Below are 25667 nucleotides of genomic sequence, written 5' to 3' on the forward strand. Positions count from 1 at the left end.
CTGCCGCTTCGTGATATTGGAGCTATATCAGAAGCTTTCTCTTGACGTCAATAACATTTCTATGGTGTTGTTTTGCTAAGATGATGAGCCAAGAGAGAATCCAAGAGGATAAGATGTTTGAGTTTTCCTGCGCAAGGCAGTGATTTGGTCATTTTGGCTGTTTCTGATGGTAACTTGAGAGAGAAATGTTTGAACAGTTTTGGCGCCAAAGAAAGGGAGGTGGAAAAAAAAAGGAACAAATTAAAAAATAGAGAAAAAAAAGTTTAAAAAAAGAGTAGGAAAAAAAAATTAAAGAACAAATTAAAAAAAAATAAAGAAAAGAGAGTTAAAAAAAGAAGAAAAGAAATAAGAGTTAAAAAAAAAAGAGTTAAAAAAAAAGAGTAGGAAAAAAAAGAACAAATTAAAAAAATAGAGAAGAAAGAGTTAAAGAAAAAAAAGAGAGAAAAGAGAGCTGAAAAAAAAAGTGTAGAAAGAAAAAAAGAGAACAAATTAAAAAAAATAGAGAAAAGAGAATTAAAAAAAAAACAGAAAAGAGAGTTAAAAAAAAAAGAGAACAAATAAAAAAAAAGAGAAAAGAGAGTTAAAAAAATAATAATAAATTAAAAAATAGAGAAAAGAGAGTTAAAAAAAAGGGAAATGATGGAAAAGGTCACTTTAGAGAGTGAAATGATAATAAGGTTACATAGTTTTCCACTTGATAAAAAGGTCCGCTGTGAATTGTTATTAATATTAGTTTAGTCCTTATGAATAATGAGGTCATGTTATAAAAGGTCAGTTTTTAATTTTTATCATTCCGATTCTGCCCCTAAGGTAATAAACCTTTATATAACCTTCCATTTCAAAATCTGCGAGCTCAAATTTTCTCTCTCCTTTGATCAGAAACCTTCCGATTCGATTTGTTCGGAGATCTCTTTCCGAGATTTTTTCTTCTCCGTCCTCTCCGTCGGAAGCTTTCGATTTAGTTTTGTGCCTCTGCGACAATCTGAAATCTCAGTTTTGAGTGGTTTTGGAGCTTCCGCTGCTCTTCTCTTTTTCTGGATCTTTGGCTTCGTCGGTGTTCGTCTTGATCACGTTATTTTGTTCTTCTTCTTCGTCGACTCAGTGCTTAGTTACGGTCTCTGTATTTCTTCCTCTCTCTGGTTTTCTCTGATTTGATCTGTAAGCCTTCTCTCTGTGAATTTGTTCGTTTTGGATTTTGCAGTGTTTTTTTGTTGTTTGTGTTAAATTGTTGAATTGTTCGTTTTGGATTACTGTGTTCTTCTCCTTCGTCGACTCAATTCTATGTTGAATTGTTGATGATGTTTTGTGCTATTGCGGTACTATATTTGTTCTATACTGTGTTTTTTTTATCAGTGACATGGCCAGTTACATTTTTAATACTGCTGTTTTGTTCAGGCTTTAACAGTTACTTTGGCAGTGACTTGTTTGTGTTGATTCTGTTGATTTTCTTAGTAGTGACATGGATAGTGATTTTGTTTTATTCTTATGCAGTTGTTATGGATACTAGCTATGTTGTCAAGTTTATTTATTCTGGTGAAGCAGCGACAGTTCCATTGTTGCATAATTGGTCGTTTGTTGACCTATGCAAATCAATACGCTCTCGTTTTCCGGATTTGATTCAAGGAAATTTCATGTTGAGGTACATTATTCCTCTGGATTCTAGTTCATGTTTTCTAGAGAGTGAAGTTGATATGAGAATGATTTTTAGGAATTTGGTTCGTTACAATTCTGATTTCGTTGAAGTGTTTGTGACTGATTTGCCTTCTATTAGTGAAAGCGTGGTGAGTAATACAGTGTGTGAGGATTCTAGTACCATGCTTGAGGAGAATGATTATTTGGGGTGTTATAGGGCAGAGGCACCGAAGAGTTATATGACGAAAGGTTGGGAGAGTTATATTCATTCTGAAGGCCAAAAGTTTGAGGGTGGAGTTGTTGAGTTTAGAGATAAGCTGCGTAAGTACGCCATAGAAATTGGTTTTTCATATGAGTTTGTTAGAAATGACAAGGTTCGTGTTATTGCTCAGTGTTCTAAGAAACATTCTCAGGGCTGCAATTGGCTTGTGAAGGCTTATTTATGCAGGGTTAATGGTTTCTTTATGATTAAAAGGTTGGTTAATGTTCACACTTGTCATGGTGTGATTCGTTTGCAGAAGAGTAAGATGATGGGATCCAAGGTTGTCAAGTCTATTGTGCTTGATAAGATTCGTGCGAATCCAAACAAAAAGCCAATTGATATAGCTAATGAGATCAAGAGTGATTATGGTTTGGATGTTCCTTATCGTACAGTTTGGTATGGTACGGAGTTGGCAAAAACAGCCCTGCATGGTGATGAAGCTGAGTCTTATGCTCAGCTACTTTGGTTCAGTGAGTCTGTTATGAAGTCAAACCCCAACTCTAGGATAGTGGTTGAGTTTCATCGAGAAACACACAGGTTTCGGCGCATGTTTGTGACCTATGGTGCATGGATGAAGGGTTTTCAATTTTGTAGACCTATTCTTTTCATTGATGCTACATTCATTACCAACAAGTACAAGGGGCAGATTATTGCTGCATCGGCAAAGGATGCCAATCAAGGTTGAAATCTCCTTCATTATTTCTAGTTTTTTATTTTTATTGCTACTGACATTGTTAGTTACATGTTCATTGACAGTTACATGTCCAGTGACTTAAATGTTCTGTGAGTTGAATGACATGTCTCTGGCCATGTCACTGTCAAGTAATATGCAGTTATGTCAGCGACATGGTCAGTGACATTAACAGTTACATGACAGTGACATCATTTTGTTTTTCTGTTCAGGCTTGTATCCAGTTACTTATGCTATTGTGGATTCAGAAAATGAGAGTAATTGGAGATTTTTTCTTGAGGTTTTGGCTGAAGAGTTTGCAAAACACCCTATGAGGAGGGTGACATTCATTTCTGATCGTCATGTTGGGCTTGTTAGTGCCTTCCCTAGGGTGTTTCCCAATAATCCACATGGGTTTTGTTTTAGACATCTGATGGCTAACCTTTCTGACAAATTTCCAGCTAGTTCTTACCTTAAGGATCGGATTCCTTACTTGTTTATGTGTTGTGCTTATTCTCGCACACCGGAGATGTATGAGTTCAACATGGAAATCTTGAGGAGTGAAGGTGGCGACATAGTTGCTCAATTTCTGGAGGATCTTCCCAAGGAGAACTGGTGTATGGCTTACTTTAACGGTGAAAGATTTGGTGAAATGACAAATAACTTGGCTGAGTCTTTCAATAATTGGGTGTTGCCTTTGAAGAGTCTTCCTATTCTTGATATTAATGATGGGATTAGAGTGAAGTCCATGGCTTCAATTGCTGCTCGGAAGCAGGATGCTCAAGAATGGTTCTCTGAGTTGTGCCCGGTGATTGAAAAGAAGCTGAAGGAGAATTTGGAAGTCGGAAGGCATTGGAGAGTGAGCAGGTCTGATACCTATGTGTATGAAGTTCACTGCCAGAAGTACAATAGCATGGTAAATTTGGAAACTCACTTTTGTTCGTGTGGAGAATGGCAGCTGTATGGCTTCCCATGTTCCCATGCCCTTGTAGTGATCCAACAACATGGTTCTTCCCCATATTTGTATGTCAATGAGCTGTACAAGGTGGAGAAATATCGAGAAACTTATTCTTTCCCAATTAATCCTCTTCCCTCTATTTGGAAGCAAGTGCATGATTTTGGTAGAGATGCAGTGATATTGCAGCCTCCTTTGACTAGAAGACCACCGGGAAGGCCTAGAAAGAAGAGGTTCAAAAAGAGGAGCGAGCAAACCAGGGTGATCAAGTGTGGTAGGTGCGGAAAATGTGATGGTCACAACAGAAAGAGTTGTACAGCTCCGATATAGGTTCTATTCTGCTTACATGCCTTTAACAGTGACATGGCAAGTGACATAGCAAGTGACTCCAATACAGTTTGAAATTTTGTTTTGATTTTTCATTTTTTTCAATAAATGATTAGTGCTTACTCATTGGAATTTTTTTTTACTATGAGACAGTGTATCTGCTTTCTTCTTTTATAAATTCTTCAGTATTCTGTGTCCTACAGGTTTTTAATAGTTACATGTACAGTGACATAACCATTTTCTTTAGATTTACATTGACTTGTCCATTGACATTAGTTTTTAGTTATCTTGGCAGTTTCTTGTTCAATGACTTGTAGTTGGATCACTGCATATAGATTTGGTTATTGGCAGCGGAACGCTGCCGTTGCGGTGCAGCGGCACGCTGCAAATGTTAATGAAAAATAAAAAAAATTAGCTGTAAAATTTTTTTTTGGTTTTTTGGTGTAAAAATTAGCTGTAAAAAAATTAGCTGTAAAAATAAAAAAATTAGCTGTAAAAAAGTATACTCTGCAAAGAATGAAGTGTAAGTAACATAGTTTGTGATGTTGGTTATTTAACAATCACATGGCCAATGACTTGGCCAGTGACTTCACTTGCCCAACTCATTGGCCAGTGACTTCCGCATTTACATGTACAGTGACTTGGCCAGCGACTTTACTTGGCCAGTTACTTTGTCAGTTACATGGACAGTGACTTGGCCATGGACAGTGACTTCGCCATATACATGGACAGTGACTTTTTCAGCATTTATATGGACAGTGACTTGGCCAGTTACTTTGTCAGTTACATGGACAGTAAATTGGGCATGGACAGTGACTTGGCCAGTGACTTCGCCATATACATGGACAATGACTTTTTCCGCATTTACATGGACAGTGACTTGGCCAGTTACTTTTTCAGTTACATGGAAAGTGACTTGGCCAGTTACATGGAAAGTGACTTGGCCAGTTACTTTGACACTTGCCAAGTTAGTGACTTGTCCTATGAATTCAGAAGATGCATTAATCTTGAATAAAAAGATCCATACAAGTCATAGTCTGAACTAAACAACAAATTTCTGAATTTCTGAAGTAAACAAACAAATATCTAAAATTCTTAATTTGCTGAGTTCCAGCTCTGCTTATGTTCAGCAAATTTTTTGAATATTTGAGCTTTGAATTTCATGATCTGAGCTTTGGTGACTTTGTTTGGCATCTTCTCCTCTTTTGCCATCCTGTCCATGTAATACATTACAAAAGCTCCGCAATCTAATCTGTTGTCAATTAAAAATTTCATGTTAATGATTTTGACCAACTTAGTAACAGTAAAGTTATCATTTTAAATTTTTGAATATAGACTTACGATCCTTCGTCTTGTTGGGGGCAGATTCTGGCATGGTTCAAAGGGATCCTTCCACCGTCATAATTTTCCTTTATCCACCTTATTGTTCTTATCTCATCATCGCTCAAAATACTTTCAACCATCTTTAATTTTATGTGAGTGCTTTGACTCTTGTCAAATTTCATTCGGCTGCCTTGCTGCAGCATATCGTCTGCTTGATCTTTGACTGCTCTCATCCACAGCTCGACCATTTCAACCTGTATTTTTTAACAGATTAGTGAGTGATAGTTACATGGTCAGATACATGGTCAGTAAGAAGTTTCTTACCAATTTTTTTATGCTTTTAAAGCACTCCCCTGTTCCTGCTCTTCTTGGTTTCATTGAATCAAAATGCAGCCATTGCGGTATGTCCTTGTCAAAGACCAATAGCGTGTGGTGAAATTCTTCATTATGGGTAATTGGAAAGAAAAGCATGCTGCATTTTCCCATGTTTTGGAACAGCGGCTCACACAAGTATTGATGGAGGTTTCTCACAGTTAAATGTATTGTCGAATACTATTTAAAAAAAGAAAGAAAGAAATACATAGAACGAGTTATAAATAAACAAAGAATGAGAGATAAGGATTCAATTTTTATAGAAATTGCTCGTCATACTTACCCAACACATGGTATGCATAAAAGCATATCTTCCCAAATTTTGTAAACTTTGGTTTTGCATTTCATCCTTCAATATTTTCCCATAGCAATCAATCCAGTTGTTTGCTATTGATTGATTGGTTATGAACATTTTGACATCTGCCCTTGTGATTTAGCTTCCAGGCTCTTTTCCCTCCCAGAATAATACGCTGCATAACATAGAACGGTGTTAGTCCAGTGACTTAGCCAGTTACTTTTCACTTGCCAATTATCTGGACAGTGACTTGGCCAGCTACATGGAAATTGAAAATGATTTGGACAGTGACTTGGCCAGCTACATGGAAATTGAAAATGATCTGGACAGTGACTTGGCCAGTGACTAGGCCAGCTACATCTCAATTGCCATGATCTGGACAGTGACTTGGCCAGTGACTAGGCCAGCTGCATGTCAATTGAAAGTGATCTGGACAGTTACTTGACCAGTGACTTGGCCAGCTACATGGCAATTGAAAATAATCTGGACAGTGACTTGGTCAGTGACTATGTCAGCTACATTGCAATTGAAGTCACTAGGTGGTGGGCTGTAACATGAAATTTTACCTTTGTTCTGCCTTGTTCCAGTACTTCTCTAATTTTCTTTTATTTGGCATGTCAAGTAGGTTGTACAGTTGTAGCTTTTGCCAATCTATGACTTCAATTTCGCTTTTTTCTGTTTCTTCGTCGTCATCCACTTGAATCGTCAAATCATGTATCACTTCCTGCTCTGGCTGCTGTTCAGCTGTCTGTCCTTTTTTCTTTTTCAGTGCTTTGATTCTGGTCATTTTCGCCCTCTGCCTTTGCTCTTTCACTTCGTCCCACCAGAAAATATGATGTTTTTTTTGTACTGTCTCGTTTCTCTTCGTCCTAACCACATAACAATAGAGGCCAATAGATTCTGAGTCCTGCCCTGATATGTCATCTAATATTGGCTTTGTGAACTCAGCTCTTGTCATCTGTTCCATATGAGGACAGCAATTGATTGGTTCAACGTCAAAAACAGGCTGAACTTCTGGTGATACAATGATCTGATACTTGTGTGGCTCTGCTTCCATATCTTCCAAATGGACTTTTCTTGGAGGTGGAGTTTGTAACGCGCCCGGAGGTGGAAACACAAACAATGCATTGTCCCAAGCAGTATTCGGTGTGCAAGCATCTTCCATCATTCTCAATTTAACATCAGGAGAGGTTGGTGAATGAACTTGTGCAGCTACTTGGGCAAGGTATTCAAGTGGTGACTGATGTCCTCGGTCGGTAGAGTGAGGAGGAGTTGAGTCGTTGTCATCACCTGGACGTGCTATTGGCGACTCATACTTCTCGGTTAGTGCCATTACTATGCCCTCCAATTGCTTCACTCTTTTAATCAGTGAGGCTTTCTCAATTTGCAACACCTCATTTTCCAATAACATATCCTCCTTCTCTTCGTTTATTTTGCCAATTTCCTTTTCTTTCTCCTCAACTTCTTTTTTCAAAGCACTTAGCTCTTCTTCCTTTCCCTCGAGCTTTGTCTGTAATTCATTCTTCTCTTCATTGGTCTTTCCTATCTCTGTCTCCATCTTCTCATTGTTAATGTTGTCACCTTTCTTTTCTCTTGTTTCCAGTTCTTTCTCCAATTTCCTTATTTTTTCTTCCAAGACTTTTTTCTCTATTTCCACCTCTCTTAGCTCTTCTTCCTTTTTCTGAAGATTTGTCTCTAATTCTTTCTTCTGTTTATCATTCGATGCAGTCTCCTTCACCATATTTCCACTGGTTCTAGTTTCAACATTTTCTTCTTGCCCATCATTCTTTTTTTCTTTACTTTCTGTGTCTGTATTAGACTCAGAATCTTCTTCCTCTGCATCTTCTTTAACTTTATCAAATATTTTCTGAAACAAAATTACAAAAGTTGTCAGTGACATAAGCAGTGACAGAAATAAAACAACAACACAATCATAGACATGTAAAGTTACATGCACTGTGACATGAAAATATAACAATAACATGAGCAGTGACATAGTCAATGACTTGCTCAGTGACCTGAGCAGTTGGAACCCTACAACATTAACAAGACCAGTGACCTAGTTTGTCTACATCAAATTAACATACCTTCAACTTCCCCATGGTGTTGAAATCCCCTTTTTTTTCTATCAGGGTCTTTAATTGCCACTTTCTTATTCTGTGTTTTTCGGTTTCTCTTCCAGAGATTGGCGGCACTACTCCCGTCTTGTGGCAAAACCAGTACTGTTTGGAAAATAAAAAATAAAAATAGAAAACTAGTTAGTTATTTTTCAAACAGCTGCTTAGCAATATGAATATCACAAACATAAGCAATGACATATGCAAATACACAAACAGTGACATTGTCAGTGACATAAACTTGACAGTAACATCAACAGTGACCTAGCAAGTTACCTGTCCAGTGACTTGACCAATGACATGACACTGATCTAGTTTTTGTACTTACAACAGCATACGTAGTTAATTATGGTACAGCAAAATGATGCATAAACAAATTTTGAACAAGGTACGGGAATTTACCATCACCAATATCATGCAACCAGCCATGTTTTGGGATTCTTTTCCTTTTCGTTTAATTGATTTTTTAAGGAAGTCGCCAACTTCCTTTGCCCAGCTATATTTTCCCAGACTTTCCACCTCTTCACAGACTCTTATATAGTCCCAAGATATTGTTCCTCCAGAGTTTGGGAACAGGAGTTTGATGAAAAGGTTCAAGAGTATTAATATGGCAACATTTCTGTCCCGTTTCGTTTTTTCTTCCCCTGTTTCTGGAGTTTCTACCAATGCCTTCTTCAAAGCTTCCTCTGCAGCCGCCTTGTTGATCCTTTGCTTTTTGTCAAAGTATTTAGTCACGAACTCAGATTCGTATGCCCCTTCTTTGGTCTTTGGTACTGATAACCCGGATCCCAGCACTCCTAAAATCATAGATATATCACTTGTTGACATTCTGAATTTCTTGTTTCCAAACACAAAAAGGTCTGTGTCGCTGTCATATGCTTGTAGCAGAAGTGTGATTAAATCATTTGATTTCTTTGCATCCTTTTCTTTAATTGAACCGCCATGGAATGCATCTATCAGCGTTGCAAAGGGAGTTTTCTGCAGCAGCTCTAAAGTCCCTTCAGTCAGGTTATTTTTGTTTTCTGCAATTGTTTTCAGAAAAGCAATCATTGTGCAGCGATATTGCACATAACCCTCTTTTACATATCTTTTCCTTTTCCCTGGGACTTTTTCCTCTACCTCATCCTTTGTATCTTCTTCCTCGTCAGTTTCTTCCTTCTTCTTTGTACTCTCTTTTTTTGCCTTCCTTTTATCCATTTTCTTCTTCTTCTTGGCAGGAACTTCTTCTCCATCAGATTCTTCTTCTTCATCTTCAGTTTCTTCCCTGTTTCTTATTTTCTTCTTTTTATCCTTCTTCGTCTTCTTACCCCGGACTTGTTCTTCATTTGATTTTCTTCAACTTTAGTTGTTTCTTCCTCATCTTCACTTGATTCTTCTTCATCTTCAGTTTTCTGCTTTCGCCTTTTTCTCTCATTTACTTTATTCCGTTTTATTTGTTTTAACTTTTCCGCAATTGTTTCTTCTGAACTTTGTTCTTCAGATTGTTCTTCTCTGGATTCCTCACTTTGTTTTCTTTTTAGTTGGGCCATTTCTAGAACTTTTTAAAAAAATCCTGTAAACAGTTAAGAAAATTAGAATTCAATAGTTATTTTGATAGTTACATAACCAGTGACATATTTATGCACATGTTTATGATAGTGATTCAATAGTTATTTTGATAGTTACATAACCAGTGACATATTTATGCACATGTTTAAAATAGTGACATAAGCAGTGACATGACCAATTACATTATCATAGCCAGTGACCAGTGCAGTGACATGGGCAGTGACAAAGACATTGAACTATGACAAAATGCTGAAATTTTATGGCATTATCCCACATGTAATTCAAACAAAACTAACATGGAAATTCATTTTCTCATCAAATCTCACATGTAATTGAAACAGAAATCATCATTTTCTCATCAGATTCCACATGTAAGTCAAACAAATCTCACCATTTCCTCATCAGATTCCACATGTAAGTCAAACAAATCTCACCATTTTATCATCAGATTCCACATGTAAGTCAAACAAATCTCGCATTCAAATTCATTTTCTCATGAGACTCCACATGTAATTGAAATATCTTTTCTAATTCAAACAAAACGCATGCTATTCAAATCTAAATTATATGAAAGAAGTAGGAGGAAGTTATCGGCGGCTGTCTGACGAGCACAGATTTTCAAATATTTTCAGTAAATTTGTAGAACAGTAGAATTTGGGGCTTAGTCGGTGAATCGCTTTTGCTTACCCACGGTTGACGGTGGAGGAATTCAGTCGTTGTCCGCTGTTTTAGCCGGAGAGAAAATCTTTGAGCAGTTTCCCTGAATTTTGAAATTGTGAAAAGATATTGTAAAATGAACCAAGAGATATAGTCGCCCTCGGGTTAGATAACTGCCAGTGGCAGTTTTATGGAAGTTGAAGGGTTGGATAGGTAATTTGAAACATAGACAGTGACATAAGCAGTGACTTCAATTTTTACAGTTACTTGTTCTATTTATTGGCTCATGACATTATTTTTTAAGTTACTTGGGCAGTTACTTTATAATGCATGTAAGGATATGAATTTTTTTACAGTTTGTTTTGTGCAGCGGAATGCTGCAGTCGCGGTGCAGCGGCACGCTGCAATTAAAAATAAAAAGATCAGTTTGGTAATGTCTTGTCTTTTGCTAGTGAGTGACTTTGTCAGTTACTTTGCCAGTGACTTGGCCAGTTACTTTATGTATTTGCTCATGACATTACCTTTTACAATTATTTTGCCAAATCATGGTTGGTGACTTGTTCAGTGTCTTGGCTAGTTACTTTGGCAGTTACGTTGTCAGTGACTTTGCCAGTTACTTGAGACGGACAGTGACTTGGCCAGTGACATTCAGGTCGCCATTTCCAGTGACATTCAGTTTCTCTGTAACTTAGCCAGTGACTTCCGCATTTAAATGGACAGTGACTTGGCCAGTTACTTTGTCAGTTACATGGACAGTGACTTGGCCATGGACAGTGACTTGGCCAGTGACTTCGCCATATACATGGACAGTGACTTGGCCAGTTACTTTGATAGTTACATAAACAGTTACTTGGCCATTTACTTACTTTAAAAGTTACCTAAGTATATGAATTCGCTTCAGAAGATCATATCAAACAAAATTTTATATACTGAAGCAATATCTGCAAGAAAATATTAAAAAATGGAAATTCCGATTGAACGAATGAATGGATATATATGATGAATCAATTTGAAAAAACTATATAAGCTATCCTATTTCCTAAACAAATTTCTACACTTCATTATGTTGTGAGTTCCAGCTGTTCCTACTTTCTGCAAATGACTTTACCACATGAGCTCTAAATTTCAAAATATCATCCTTTGTGAGCTTCTTGGGAACTTTCCCTTTTTTCGAAATTTTCTCCATTGTGTACATTACAAAAAGTCCGCAATCCAATCTGTTCATCATATAAAAATTGAAGTAAATGATTTTGAACTTTATAATGATTATATGGACATTTTTAAAGAGCTGTGTACTTACGAATCTTCTCCTTACTGAGGGTTGTCTTTGAGTTCTGTCACTGTCATTTTTCGTTTGTAGTTATCCTTGATCCACCTTATGCTTTCTCTCTCTGTTTCAGTCAATGGAACTTCTATCATTTTCAGTTGTTCTTCTGAACTGTTCTTTTCATCAAATTTCATCCTGCAACCTTGTTCTACCATGTCATCTGCTTGTTCTTTTACGACAGTCATCCAAAGTTCTACCATTTCAACCTGCATTTCCAACATCGCGACATAATCAATAATATGCTTTCTTTCTGCTTAAATTAAATATATGAAATTAGTATGACGAAAGTGTTTCATACCATTTTTTGAACATTTTGAAAGCATTTTCCAGTTGATGATTTTTTTGGTCTTTTTGAATCAGAGTGGAACCATTTCTTTAATTCCTTGTCAAAAATGAGCAGTGAATGATGAAATCCTGATTCATGTGAGATTGGGAAGAATATATAGTTGGATCTTGCCAGATTTTCAAATAGTGGTTCGCAGAGGTACAGATGTACATAATACACCGTCAAATTTTCTGCAGAATGCTGTTTGTAAGAAAAAAAGAAGACAAGTTATTATCAATTAAGAATTATTTGCTTTGATTTTAGATTGATAATCGTTCCACTACTTACCCAGCATAAGGGATTCATAAAAGTTGGGACATCCAAGCCTTGTGATTCTTTCTCCAACAACTGATCAGTCAAGAGAATTCCATAACATTCGATGCAATTGCTTGCTATCGGTTCATCCATGATTATGTCTTTTAAATCCTGTCTTGAAACCTGTGCTCCATACCGTCTTCCATCCCAGAAGTATACTCTGCAAAGAATGAAGTGTAAGTAACATAGTTTGTGATGTTGGTAATTTAACAATCACATGGCCAGTGACTTCCGCATTTATATGGACAGTGACTTGGCCAGTTACTTTGTCAGTTACATAAACAGTGACTTGGCCAGCGACTTGACTTGGCCAGTTACTTTGTCAGTTACATGGACAGTGACTTGGCCAGTAACTTCAGTTGGTCAGTGACTTCCGCATTTACATGGCCAGTTACTTTGTCAGTTACATGTACAGTGACTTCACATGGCCAGTGACTTCCGCCATATACATGGACAGTGACTTGGCCAGTTACTTTGTCAGTTACATGGACAGTGACTTGGCCAGTGACTTCGCCACATACATGGACAGTGACTTGGCCAGTTACTTTGTCAGTTACATGGATAGTGACTTGGCCAGTTACTTCACATGGCCAGTGACTTCCGCATTTACATGGACAGTGACTTGGCCAGTTACTTTGTCAGTTACATAAACAGTGACTTGGCCAGCAACAATAAGTTTAAAATAGAAATTTAACTTAATTAAAGTATTACCCTGATGGTGCATTTTGCCAGTATTTCTGGACTCTCCTCTTGGTGTCCTGGTCCATAAAATTGTATACTTTGCTCTCCTCCCAGAGTACGACCTCAGCAGGTAGCTGTTTTTCTTCTGGCTCTTTATTGATTTGTGCATTTTCTGCAGCGTCCATCTCTCTTATTGCTTTCAGAACATCCTCTGGTAAATCGTCCAACTTCTGTTGTGCTACCATCTGTTCTAGCTTTTTACGTTCAGCATCTGGCAGTGAGGCCTTCATCTCCTTTTCTTTTTCTCTCTTTTCAGCATCTTTCAATCTCTCTTCAATCTCCTTTGCTTTCTTCTGTCGTTTTGCTTTCACATCTCCCCACCAGTAAATGTTGTCCTTTTTCTGTGTTCTTCTCTTATTCTTTAATCTCACAACGTAAGAGTAGAGACCCATTGATGATACCGTTTCACCGGAATGTTGCTCTGTAAGGTGCATTGTTAACTCTCCCTTTTGGCTCTGCTCTGGTGTCTTCTTCTCTTTCTCTATGCTCAACGTACGAAGTTGAAATGCTTCTTCAACTATAGTACTTTTCACTATCTGACACTTGTCAGCTTGTTGTTCTATTTCTGCCACTGTGAGCATGTGGAATGTGGGGCTCTGGAACTGTGACTCCTTGTGTGATGGAGGCGTAGATTTAGTTTCTTCTGCCACTGTGCAGTGAGGTGGAGACTGAGATGCTGCTTCTGCAGATTCTTCGACTGTGCAGATCCTATGGGACTGACCTTCCTCAACAGTTAATTGATCTTTCTCTTTTGTGTTTTCAGCAGCCTTAGATGCAGCTCCATTTAATTCATTTTTTCCTTCTGTTGAGTTAGGAGGTGGGGAGCTGTGCTGCTGTTGAGGTGCGAGTCTTTGGGCTCAACATTTTCTCCAATTCCTTCAATTTTATCTCTAACTCGTTCACCGATGAAGCAAGGCAGAAATTCTCGGTCACAAGTGCAGCATTTCGTTCCTCCAGATTCACCATGTTCTCTGTGATTTTCCTTAGTTCCTGTTCCTTTTCGTTCAGCTTTTTCTTCAAATTATCTTTCTCCGCAGTCATATATCTTATCTCCTCCTCCTTTTTCTGAAGCTCTTTCTCCCATTTGTTTTTTTCTGAAGCTGTTTCCTGTTCAGCCACCTCAACTTCTAGGTTATCTTCTTCGTTTTCACAATTCTGATCATCAGCTCCTTTTTCCTCTCCTTCCGGAACTGTCTTTGCTTCATCTGATCTATTCTCCTCTTCCTCGGATTCTGATTCCTCTCTATCCTCCTTCAGGTTTTCAAATATTTTCTGAAAGAAACATATTCAATATGTCAGTGACATGCTATGTGACATGAGCAATGACATGTTTACAACAGTTATGAAGGCCAGTGACATGAAGTGTGACTTGACCATTGACATGCAGTGTGACAGTGACTTAGTCAGTGACTTTTAACCAAGATAGTTACTTGGCCAGTCACTTGTCCAGTGACAACTACTTTGACAAAAAAGAAAATACCTCTATTTTTTTCAAGCTGTTAAAACTTGGCCAATTCTTTATCAGTTTCTGGATGTCCCATTTTCTCATCCCATGATCTTCGTTCTCCCTTCCAGATATTGGCTTGATTTTTCCAGTCTTTTGGCAGAACCAATACTGCTTGCACAAAACAAAAAAAAAACAAAAAAAATTAGTCATAGTAGTGACTTGATGAATGACATGCAGTTTGAGTTGATCAGTGACTTGACCAGTTACATTTCAGTCTGACAGTAACTTACCAGTATTATCAGAACACAGCCCCCTGTATTACTATATGGGTTGCTTGACTCATTTTTCTTTTTCAAAGTCTTTATAGACTTTTTTAAGAAGCTTCCAACTTCCCTTGCCCAGTCATAAGATCCGATCTTATCCAAATTTTCGCAGGCTTTTACGTAGTCCCATGAAATTGTTCCTCCTGCATTTGGGAACAGAAACTTGATGAACAAGTCCAGCAAGATTAATCTTGCCACATTTTTGTCCTTCTTCTCAATCCCTTCCTCTGTTGTTGCATTCTCTTTGAGCGCATCTTGCAGAGCTTTCTCCACGGCTCTCTTGTTAATTCTCACTGTGTTTGAAAAAAACTGCTGGATAAAGTTGGACTGATATGCCCCCTCAGAAGTCTTTGGGACCAACTCACCTTTTTCTGGCATTCCTAGGATCTTTGAAATATCTCTTGTCGAGATCCTGAATTTCTTCTTTCCAAAGAAGAAGAGGTCATTTTCATGGTCGTAGGCCTGCAGGAGGAGTGTAATGAAATCATCAGATTTCTTGGCTAACTTCTCCTCTATGTATCCACCATGGAATGCATCGACAATATTTCCAAATGGTGACTGCCTGAGCAAATCTAATGTTCTTGCACTGAGATTCTGCTTGTTATCTTTAATTGTGTTCAAGACACTTATTAAAGTGCACCTGTACTGCACATGTCCTGGTTTCACATTTTTTTCCTCTTTGGTGCTGCTTCAGGTTTTTCTTCTACTTCTTCTTGCTCTTCAGAATCTTTTACCTTCTTTTCTTTCTGTTTTTTGCTAATAACTTTCGAAGAATCCTTCTTTGGTGATTGTTCTACTTCTTCTTCTTCTGTTTCTTCCTGTCTTTTTTTTTTTGATTTCAATCTCTTCGGTGATGGTTCTTCTTCTTCATCTTCTGATTCTTCCTCTCTCCTTTTTTTTGATTTCTTCAAGCTCTTCTTCGAATTCTTCTTTCTGTGTATCGTTTGATCATCTTCTTCATCTTCCAATTCCACCTCTTGGTAGTCTTTGTTATCATCACTTGGTTCCCTTTCTTTTCTTTTTGTTCTTGTCATTTCTGATGTTTAAATTCTGTTGAAAAAATAAGAAGGTTAGCATTGAGTTTGCAATTACATAGTCAGTTACTTGGCAAGATACATAGTTAGTTACTTGGCCAGTTACATGGCCAGTTACATGCATGTAAGTTACATGGCCAGTTACATGGGCAGTTACATGGCCATGTTACAGCATGGCTATGTCACTGGCTATGTTACAGCATCAAACATATACATGTAAGTTACATGCAGAATTTCCATTCAAGTAAAACCTAAAGCCTAAACAGCATCACACACAGTCATTATCTCCACATAAATGGTAATGACTATGTATCAAATCACACCAAAATGGAAACAGAGCCACTCCAAAATGAAATGATACCCACTCAGTAGCCTATGTCACTGGCTATGTTACAGCATCAAACTTAATTTTTAAGACAGTCACTGATCATCTCCACTCAAAAAATCTTTAAATCTTCACTCAAACCAAACCAAAACTTGGAATCGAATTGTTTTGTTTCAGAATCAAATGCAGAAATAATTATAAATCATATTCGACTTATAATTTCAAAACTAAACACTATCTCAATGACTCGAAATTAAGTAAGAGAAGTTTCTGAGAATCGAGGCTGAAAGATTACCCGGTCGAGGTAGACGATATGAGTTCTGCAATTCTTCAAATCCCAAAAATTTGGGGCTTTTTCTGTGAAGTACTCTTGCACAGTCGGCGCTGCTTCACCGTTGAGCAAAACAGTCGTCGGAGAATGTATGTGTCTCAGAATGTGGCAGCCGGAGATGAAGAGGATTAAGAATTCTCTGTTTCGGAGTAGGGTTGAGTGATTTTTTGACGTTTGAAATCCCAAAATGATATGGAGAAGATGAACAATAATGGCGTTTTACTTTACCGGCCGTAAACTGCCAAAGAAAACTGATGGTGGCAGTTTTGTAATTAAATTGAACTATAGTGGTAGGTTGTGAACACGTGACCTTAATTATCATGGTGACATTTGTGGTGTTTGAATTATAATAAGGCACTTCAAAATGACCTTTTTTATCATTATCCCTTAAAAAAAACAGAGAAAAGAAAGTAAAAAAAAGAGAGAAATTTTTTTTTTCTCAGTGAGGGTAAAATAGTCATTTTACTGTAGAAGGACTGCCACGTCAGCAAGATAACAGATTTTTTGACGGAAAGTTGACGGCAAGGACCAATTAGGTGAAATTGAAGAGTTCAGGGAGTTTTTAGGTGAAATTGAAACGTTAGGGACTGAAACGTCGAAACCTTATAAGTATAGGGAGTAAACAGTATTTTGTCCTGTTATTATTAATTGAATAATTACTCAATGACTACATATTTTACCATAACTCACAACCAATGGTGTAAAAGCGGTAACTTTTATTCTGATTGTAGTAATTACTTCAAAAACTATACAATTTACAAGATTACCAACCATTTTACAATTCCATCAACATTTGTGTTGTGAACATGGTAAAATTAAATTTAGACCAAAAGATATGTACGTAACCAGTGGCGGAGCCAGAATTTCCTATCAACTGGGGCACTCAGAAATTTAAAGAAAAAAAAATTAAAAATATATACTAAAATTTTAATAAAAAATAAAAAATTAGATAAAATTACGGTAAGATTAATATTTTTAAAATTACATATTTTATTAGTAAATTTTATTGCTTTTAGATATTAGACAAGTTTTTTTTTTAATTATGGAGACATAATTTATTTTTAAGTTTAAAATTATAAGAAAAAATTGTGTTAATGTCCTAAAAAAAGGAAAAGAAAATTGAAAACCTAATCTTCCTACCATGCGTGATTCGAACCTGGGACAATTGAACAATTACCGCACACCTTGCCACTACACCAAGTTGGCTTGTTGTGTAGCTAACAAACTCTCAGCTACTTATTCTGATTTTCATATACAAAAATTCAAAAAAAATATAAAAGTTAGTGGGGCACGGGACCCACTGGGTCCCCATGTGGCTCCGCCCCTGTACGTAACAACTCAGTATTGTAAGGAGGTTCTCCACTTGATAATCAAGGTTCTCCATTTGATAAAAGTTGTCCAAATATGATATTTACATCTTTGACCACTCAATTACAATAACCATAACATCTGTTGTCATAAGTCGTAATTGTAGTTCAATTATGTGTAATTTATTATTTTGACAATACTTGTTACATGATTTTTAACAATGTTACATATCAAGAAAGAGTGTGTTGTTAATATGGTAAATTTTATTTTTAGAAATAACACATGTCGAGATTTAATTGGGTAACCTATTGACCATTCAGTAGGTTTCCACTATATTAATTTACTAAAAGTAACAAAGCTAAAAAAATAAGGGTATGACATACATCAAGGTACTCTAGACGACCTCTAAAATCATATTGCTAGCACTGATCGAGTTGAATTTTGAAGTTGAAGATTGGTACGAAGAATTGAAGAAAGCCTTACACATATATCTAAATGGCAGCTATATATATATATATATATATATATATATAAACTTAAAACTTGACCTTTGATGCCCCAACTCAAGTCCCAACTTTTGAATTTTGACAGCACGGGTGGGATAACTAGCTACAACCTCATCATCTAAAAGTGGTATTTTTTTTTCTTCCAAACCTAAAAGTGGTATGCAGAGGATCAAAAGAAATTCAAATAATCAAGCTGATGAAGGAAGTTAATGGGAAACCAAAAAGAAGCAAAATAACCTGAAAGTCTGAAACTCGTTGTAGATGGTAAACACTCTACTAAAGAAAATGAAACAAAATGTGTAGGGTTCGGATATGTAAATGAATAAAGACTACTTAATCACATACCTGACATCTCTGTTTGACAATTTCCGACCTCCGCCATAGACACCGTTAACTTACCCCACAACATCATGACGTGCATGGCATGAAAATGGAAAATTCTGTATTTAATTTTTCCTTATATCATTTATACTCAATCCATATGACATTAGGGTAACTTGTCCTAATCGTCAAGTTCATGTAAGAATCGCCAGAACTTTCTGCCCGATCCTTTTAAAAATTTTCTTGTTTCTCATTTTCTGATCTACAGATGACTACAATAATGAACTGAGAAAAAAAAATATCAAATTGAATTGAGTTCTTTGGTTAAATTAATTTGTTTTGTCAATGCATGGTAAGGTTCAACCTAATTTATAAACTGAACCCAAAACACACAAGCAACCCTCGTTCAGTAGCTATAAATAGAGGAAACTGATTCATATCCATTCATAACCAATTCAAGGTCCGACAAGCCTCGCAATACTCATGCAAGGCCCCGCAGTCCCTGTAATGTGGAAGATTCTTTAATTGTTGATCAAGTTAATGAGTCTGTTCCTTCCCATGTGCAACCTTCTTTGTTATTAGAAGAAGGAGAATTCACTCCTGTAGTCACAAAGAGAGAGAAGAAAGAACAAAAAAGATCCGAGAAGATGAAAGTCAAATTGAAGCCGGGTAACCGTGCTATTGTTCAGAAGAGTGCAAAGCACATAAATTTTAAATGAAAGTTCTATATTGGAATGCTCGTGGAATTGCAAACGATGACACGCAGAGAGCATTAGCTAACATGGTACGTTCTCACAAAGCTCTTATAGTTTGCATTTCGGAACCTTTCGTTACTTTTGATTCTGTTCCCTTTTCATTCTGGAGGTCTTTAGGCTTCCAACTTGTTGCTACTAATAATCGGGGTCTGCAAGCCCCGAACGTTTTGTGTCATGAGGCTCTCACTCTACAGGTAATCTCTAGTTCTAATCAGCAGATTACAGTGTCATGCACCTTGGATGGAATCTCTTATGCAATCACTGCTGTTTATGCCAAAACTTCAGTTGCGGGGAAACGTCAGCTATGGCGTGATTTAAGCATCATACATTCTTCTCATGGTCAGGGTCCCTGGACAGTGATTGGGGATTTCAATTGTGTGTTGGGAGCTCACGAAAAACGGGGTGGTTCTCCCCCAAACACGGCATCTTGTCAGGACTTAGTCAAATGTGTACCTTGTGTAATCTCCTGGAAATCCCTACAAAAGGCCTTGCCTACACCTGGTCCAATAAGTACACTGAGGTAAGGTTAGACCGTGCTTTAGGTAATCTGGAATGGTTGAATTCTTGGAACTCAATGGACTGCTGCACCCTCACTAAAGCTACATCAGATCACTGTCCTATTTTACTATCATGTTCCAAGCTCGCTGTTGTTCCAACGTCTCCCTTCAGATTCCAAAGCTTATGGCTACACAAACCAGATTTCGTTACACTAATCCGGACACTTTGGTGCTCTCTGCAATACTATGGCTGCCCGCAATTTGTTTTGGCGGCAAAGTTGCGTGCACCGAAAGGCATGTTGAAATCCTGGAGCAAAGAGCAAGTTGGTGATGTGCATGTTCAGGTCGCTAATTCCAGAGCAGCTTTGGATACCATTTAGGCTGAGATATCTTTACATGGGCAAACAGCTGAGAAGTCTGCTATTGAAAACGCTGCTCACACCAAGATCTGTTGGACTTATCTCTTCAAGCAACTCTACTACGGGACAAGTCTAGAATTCGTTGGTTAAAGGATGGGGATAGAAACACTACTTTCCTGCATAACATGATTGAGCTTTTGCGTCTTCACAACTCAATCTCTTCTTTGCTAGTGGATAATGTGGTAATCACTGATCAATCTGCTATCGCTGCCCATACTGTGCAACATTTTCAAAGTTATTTCACTGGTGATCCGCACATCCTAGACACAGGTTTAGTTGACAGAGTTATACTTACCTTAGTCACTGCAGAGGAAAATGCATCACTTTTAGCTATTCCTTCTCCTAAGGAAGTCTTCACTGCGGTACAAAGCATGGATGGGAAGAGTGCTCCTAGGCCCGACAGTTTGGGGGGGGGGATGGGATTTTTTCACTTTCTGTTGGTCAGTGGTGGTGCAAGATGTGATCCTAGCAGTTCAAAGTTTCTTTAGTAATGGGTTTATTATGCCGCACTTCAATTCCAACGTTCTGGTCCTTATTCCCAAGCTGCAAGATTCTGAGGCCATTTCGGACTTCCGCCCAATTGCTCTTGCTAATTTCGTTTTTAAAATCATCACTAGAATTGTGGCAGATAGACTTGGTCCCATTGCCTCAAGGATTATCTCTCCTAATCAGAGTGCGTTTTTCAGAGGCCGCTCCATCATTGATCCTATCGTTCTCACTTCCGAGTGTGTCAATCTATTGGACCACAAGTGCAAGTACGGGAATTTGGCAATTAAATTTGACATCTGCAAAGCTTTTGACACACTAGATTGGAAATTCTTGCTTCAGGTTCTAATGGCCTTTGGGTTCAGCGAGGACTTTGTAACTTATATTCATAATATTCTGAAATCTGCACATATCTCAGTTAATGTCAATGGCAAGCATGTGGCTATTTCACTTGTTCTAGAGGGGTTAGACAGGGTGACCCTCTGGTCCCCATTATTATTTTGTCTTGCTGAGGAAGTTCTAAGACGTGGCCTTTCATCTTTGATCGTCGGTAACAAGATGAAGAATATTGCATCACCATTGGGCATCTCACCACCCTCTCATGTGCTTTTCGTAGACGACATCATGGTGTTCCTTCAAGGTAAATTTTCTCACTTGCATAATTTACTTTCTTTCATGGATGAATATGCCTTGAATTCAGGTCAGGTGATAAATAAGGCAAAGTCCCATCTATTCTTGGGGAAGTATGCTACGCTGAGGCAGAATAGAATCTGCAGAGTTCTAGGGATCCAAGTTCATCATCTGCCTTTTATGTATTTGGGAGTAGGCCTGTAAATGGACTGGGTTCGGATTGGATCGACCTAAATCCAAATCCGTTAAATTAAAAAAAAATTCGATCCAAACCCGCTCCGTTAACCCGGCGGATCATTGATACCTCGATCCAAATCCGTATCCGTCGGATTAACGGATACCCGATCCGCTAATCCGATCCGTTTATAATTTCAAATATTTTTAAATTTTAAATAGTAATATTAAATTTATATCATAATATCTCATAAGATATTAATAAAATATTAAAATAACATGATCTACATGAAGAGTATCACCAAAAATAAAATTACGAAGACTGCCTCTTAGATTTCTGCAAAAAAGTAATATTAGAAATCTTTAATATTTTATATTTTATATTTTTAAAAAATAATAATATATTAATAAAAATAATATTTTTTTATTACTAAAACGGGTTGGATCATTAACAGATCGGATTGATCGACCTAAATCCAAATCCGATCCGTTTATTAAACGGGTTAACGGATTCGGATCATTAACGGATCAACGGATCAAAATGTTCGATCCAAACCCGTTTAATAGCTACGGATCTGGAGCGGGTCCGGATCAAAATCCGGTCCATTTACAGGTCTATTTGGGAGTCCCAATCTTCTCTGGGCACCCAAAATTTGCGCACCTGGTATCGATTGCAGACAAAGTGCAGTGTAAATTGAGTTCTTGGAAGGGGAAACAATTATCTCAAGCTGGTAGATTGCAGCTCAGTTCTTCTGTGGTTCATGGCATTTTGACCTACAGTTTCCAAGTGTACGAGTGGCCCAAAGCACTGTTGAAGAAAGTCCAAAGGTGGATTAGAAATTTCTTTTGGAATGGGGATCCTCTCAAGGACGACTCCGCGCTTATCGCATGGAGCAAGGTCTGCACCCCAAAAGAACAAAGGGGGTTAAGACTAAAAAATATTTTTACTTTGAATAAAGCCTTATTACTGAAGAGATGTTGGGATGTGGTGTCTTGCGCATCGAGCTCAGCCAAGTATCTGCATGAAAGATTTGTTAAAGGGGGTCTGCAGCCTTGTTCATATTATAAAAAATCTTCAATTTGGGTAGGGCTCAAGAAGCTGTGGCCATCACTTCTCGAAGGATTTCAGTGGTTAGTAGGGGATGGCACTTCAATTAGATTTTGGAGAGATAATTGGGTAGGGGAGGTTCTAGTAAATTCTTCCAATTATGCTTTGGAGGTCCAAGAGCTTCTTAATGACAAAGTTTGCGATTTTATTAATAATGGGCAATGGTGTCTTCCTGCAAGTTTTTGTCGCACATTTCCAGAAGCAGCCCATTCAATTCATTCGGTGGAAATCCCAACTGCGCCTACGACGGATCAAGTGGTCTGGTCAGCCACAACATCTGGCTCTCTGACAACTAGAAAAGCTTACAACACCCTTGCTCCTCCTTTACCTGGGCCCTTGTGGTGTAAGTACACTTGGCATGCTGCAATTCAGCCTAGGAAAAGTCTTACAACGTGGAAAATTCTGCTAAACAAGATTCCTACTGATGATTTCCTTCAAACACGTGGCACTAGTCTATGCTCACGGTGCTTATTTTGTAGTAAAAGTCTAGAAACCACACAGCACCTCTTCCTTACATGTGATATTGCTGCTGCGCTATGGGATTGGCTTCTGCAATTATTTCGGTTACATCCTCCTCCAGAGAATCTCCAGGCTTGGCTTTTGCATCTTCTTCCACCACCTCATCAGTACTGCCCATTTTTTCTTTCTTGGGCCTATCTCCTTTGCTATCTTCTGCGCCTAGGTACATCCCAGTGGTCTGGAACCCTCCACCAGTAGACTGGTTCAAAGCGAACTTAGATGGTTCCTTTCATGATACTGACCATGTTGGATATGGTGGAGTTTTTAGAAACAGCGATGCAACATTCTTGGGTGCCTTCTCTTGTAAAGCATTTGTCTCTTGGACTATTGATGCTAAGATGCTGGCAGTTATTGAGGTAATTAAGGTGGCTCATGGGAGGAACTGGTTTCCTTGTAGATTGAGACATATTCCATGTTGGTTTTGCATTATTTCAGGCATCATAGCATGGTCCCATGGCGTCTCCGCACCCGTTGGAAGAATTTCATGAACTTTTTTGACCAACAACAGGTTCATATCTCTCATACATATAGGGAAGGAAATTGTGTTGCTGATAAGCTTGCAAATTATGGTGCCCTGAATATTGGTACACATTGGTGGAGCACAATTCCCCAATTTTTAATTAGTTCTTTTGGTCATGATTTTACTGCTAGAACAGATTACCGGTTTGCTTAAATGGGTTGTTAATTTCTTGTTCAAGTTAGCGAGTCCCCTAGTGCAGTACCTTCATATTTGTAGCTTTTCTTTTTTGAGGTGGTTTTGGCCTAGTCCCCCTCCTCATGTATTTTGGCCTTTCGGCTACCTTTTATTAATAAGATTCCTAGCGAGGGAAGGGCGGTGGGCCCCCGGTTGTAGTGGTCCCCTTCAGGGTTGTGTGGGTGCTTAGGCACCCATTTCAGACCATTGTAGAGGAGCTAATATCGCCTAATCCTCGTTAGTTTATGGAAAAATAAATAAATAAAGATCTTAAGACACAAGAATATATCTCAATAGTAATTACAAGCATGGATTCTCCTCAGGATATATTTGGAAAGGGTTCAGATGTACAGGATGATTCAGATGGAAATGATGGCTCTTCTCAACCAACTGGTCTGGATATATTTGGAAAGGGTTCAGCTGTACAGGCCTGATGGAAATGATGGCTCTTCTCAATCAACTAGTCAAGATGTATTTGGGCAAGTGGAAATTAAGAACACTACAGATTGAGTGAAGAACTGTGCAGAATGTGGTCGCATGTTTGCATGTCTCTATAGCTAGTTCATGTTAGTGCTTCTTTCATCATACATATGCATGCATTGTAACACATAGATACATCTCAATTTACAAATTGATCTTTATTCATTGTACAATACACAATTTGATCCAAATATGTATGCTCTTCGTCTCAATTGTTATGTACTACTTGTAATTTATTTATTTTTAATAAAGAATCAGTGCGGCCGCCCTCAAGCCTTGATTAATGAAACTGTCTAATACGCCGGGGGGGGGGGGGGGGGGGGGGGGGGGGGAGGGAGGACATGGAGCCTAAACCCATGATTACAATAAGCACCTAGAGTATGTCCCTAAATGATATCAGGAATCTCTACAAAGTACATGTATTCTAACAAGCACCAATTAGCAAAGAGTGCTCTTCATACTAACTACTCGATCTATTTGCTTTAACATAGCAGTGACATAACGGAAAGATAACTCGATATGTAACCCGATTACAACATAGCATAATTACCAATTGCATAGCTTTCCTACTATGTTGCCGCCGGAAGATAAATCCAACGACACTTAGTTTCACCCTACCATTAGGAGGGTGCGACCATTTGACCAAGCAAGGAACTTGCCGCCTACCTAAAGCCGACATGTTACAGCAACTAGGAGATTGCGACCATTTGCCAATGCAAGGAACATGCCACCTACCTAGAGCAGACAAGGCACACAAGGTGCATAAACCTGCACAAAGCCCATCAGATCCTACTGAAACATGGCAAAGACTTATTAACAACAATACAACAACTGAAAAGAAACAACTAAAACATAAACAGCAAGGGCCCAAAGCCATAGGCCCAACCCAACCACCATACCATGCTTCCCAGCAATGAACTCCAATGTCATCTGCAGCATATTCTGCTGCCCACAAACTTCCACGTCACTGCTCCGCCCCGCAGCATCAGTACGCTGCCGCACTGCATCGCCCCACAGCGGACTACCCTTAATCCCCACAGACTTCCATGGCCGAAACACACAAGCGAAACAAATCCCTTTTGGGATTACCTCTGCCATGAGATCGCAGCCTCAGCTTTTGCTAAGATCTCAAGTATATTGGTGACACCAGAACTCGCCGTCGACCAGTAGCACCCCAACGCTCACCCACGATCCAAGGAGATCAGATCGAAATCGATCTGCCTAACCCTGAATCAACCGCCCATCACTGTCCCTGGACCACGCCTCTGCCATGGAGCCCCACCAATGTGCAAAGCACCCTCATCAGCCTGTCCGACGATGAGGCCCCAAGGGCGCGTCGCCGGATGTAAGTTGATTTTTTTTTGTTGACTTTAGATGGCTCTCTAGGGTTTTCTCTCTTTCTCTCTTTCTCTGCCAAAATGTCAGCCATACTACTTGTAATTAT

At 38.4% G+C, this 25667-nt stretch overlaps 1 protein-coding gene across 1 annotated transcript; it reads left to right on the forward strand.

The window, feature by feature from the left end:
• The first annotated feature begins 2997 nt into the window (after window positions 1-2997).
• On the forward strand, window positions 2998-3849 carry LOC112203827. The gene has a single exon (XM_024344739.2). It carries the CDS (start codon window positions 2998-3000, stop codon window positions 3847-3849), a length of 852 nt encoding a protein of 283 aa, XP_024200507.2.
• The last annotated feature ends 21818 nt before the right edge of the window (window positions 3850-25667 follow it).

Source organism: Rosa chinensis, chromosome 5 (genome assembly GCF_002994745.2).
Source record: "Rosa chinensis cultivar Old Blush chromosome 5, RchiOBHm-V2, whole genome shotgun sequence".
Taxonomy (NCBI): domain Eukaryota; kingdom Viridiplantae; phylum Streptophyta; class Magnoliopsida; order Rosales; family Rosaceae; genus Rosa; species Rosa chinensis.

Coding starts and splice junctions, on each gene's coding strand:
- LOC112203827 (XM_024344739.2), top strand. CDS start 2,998: ATGGCTAACCTTTCTGACAAATTTCCAGCTAGTTCTTACCTTAAGGAT.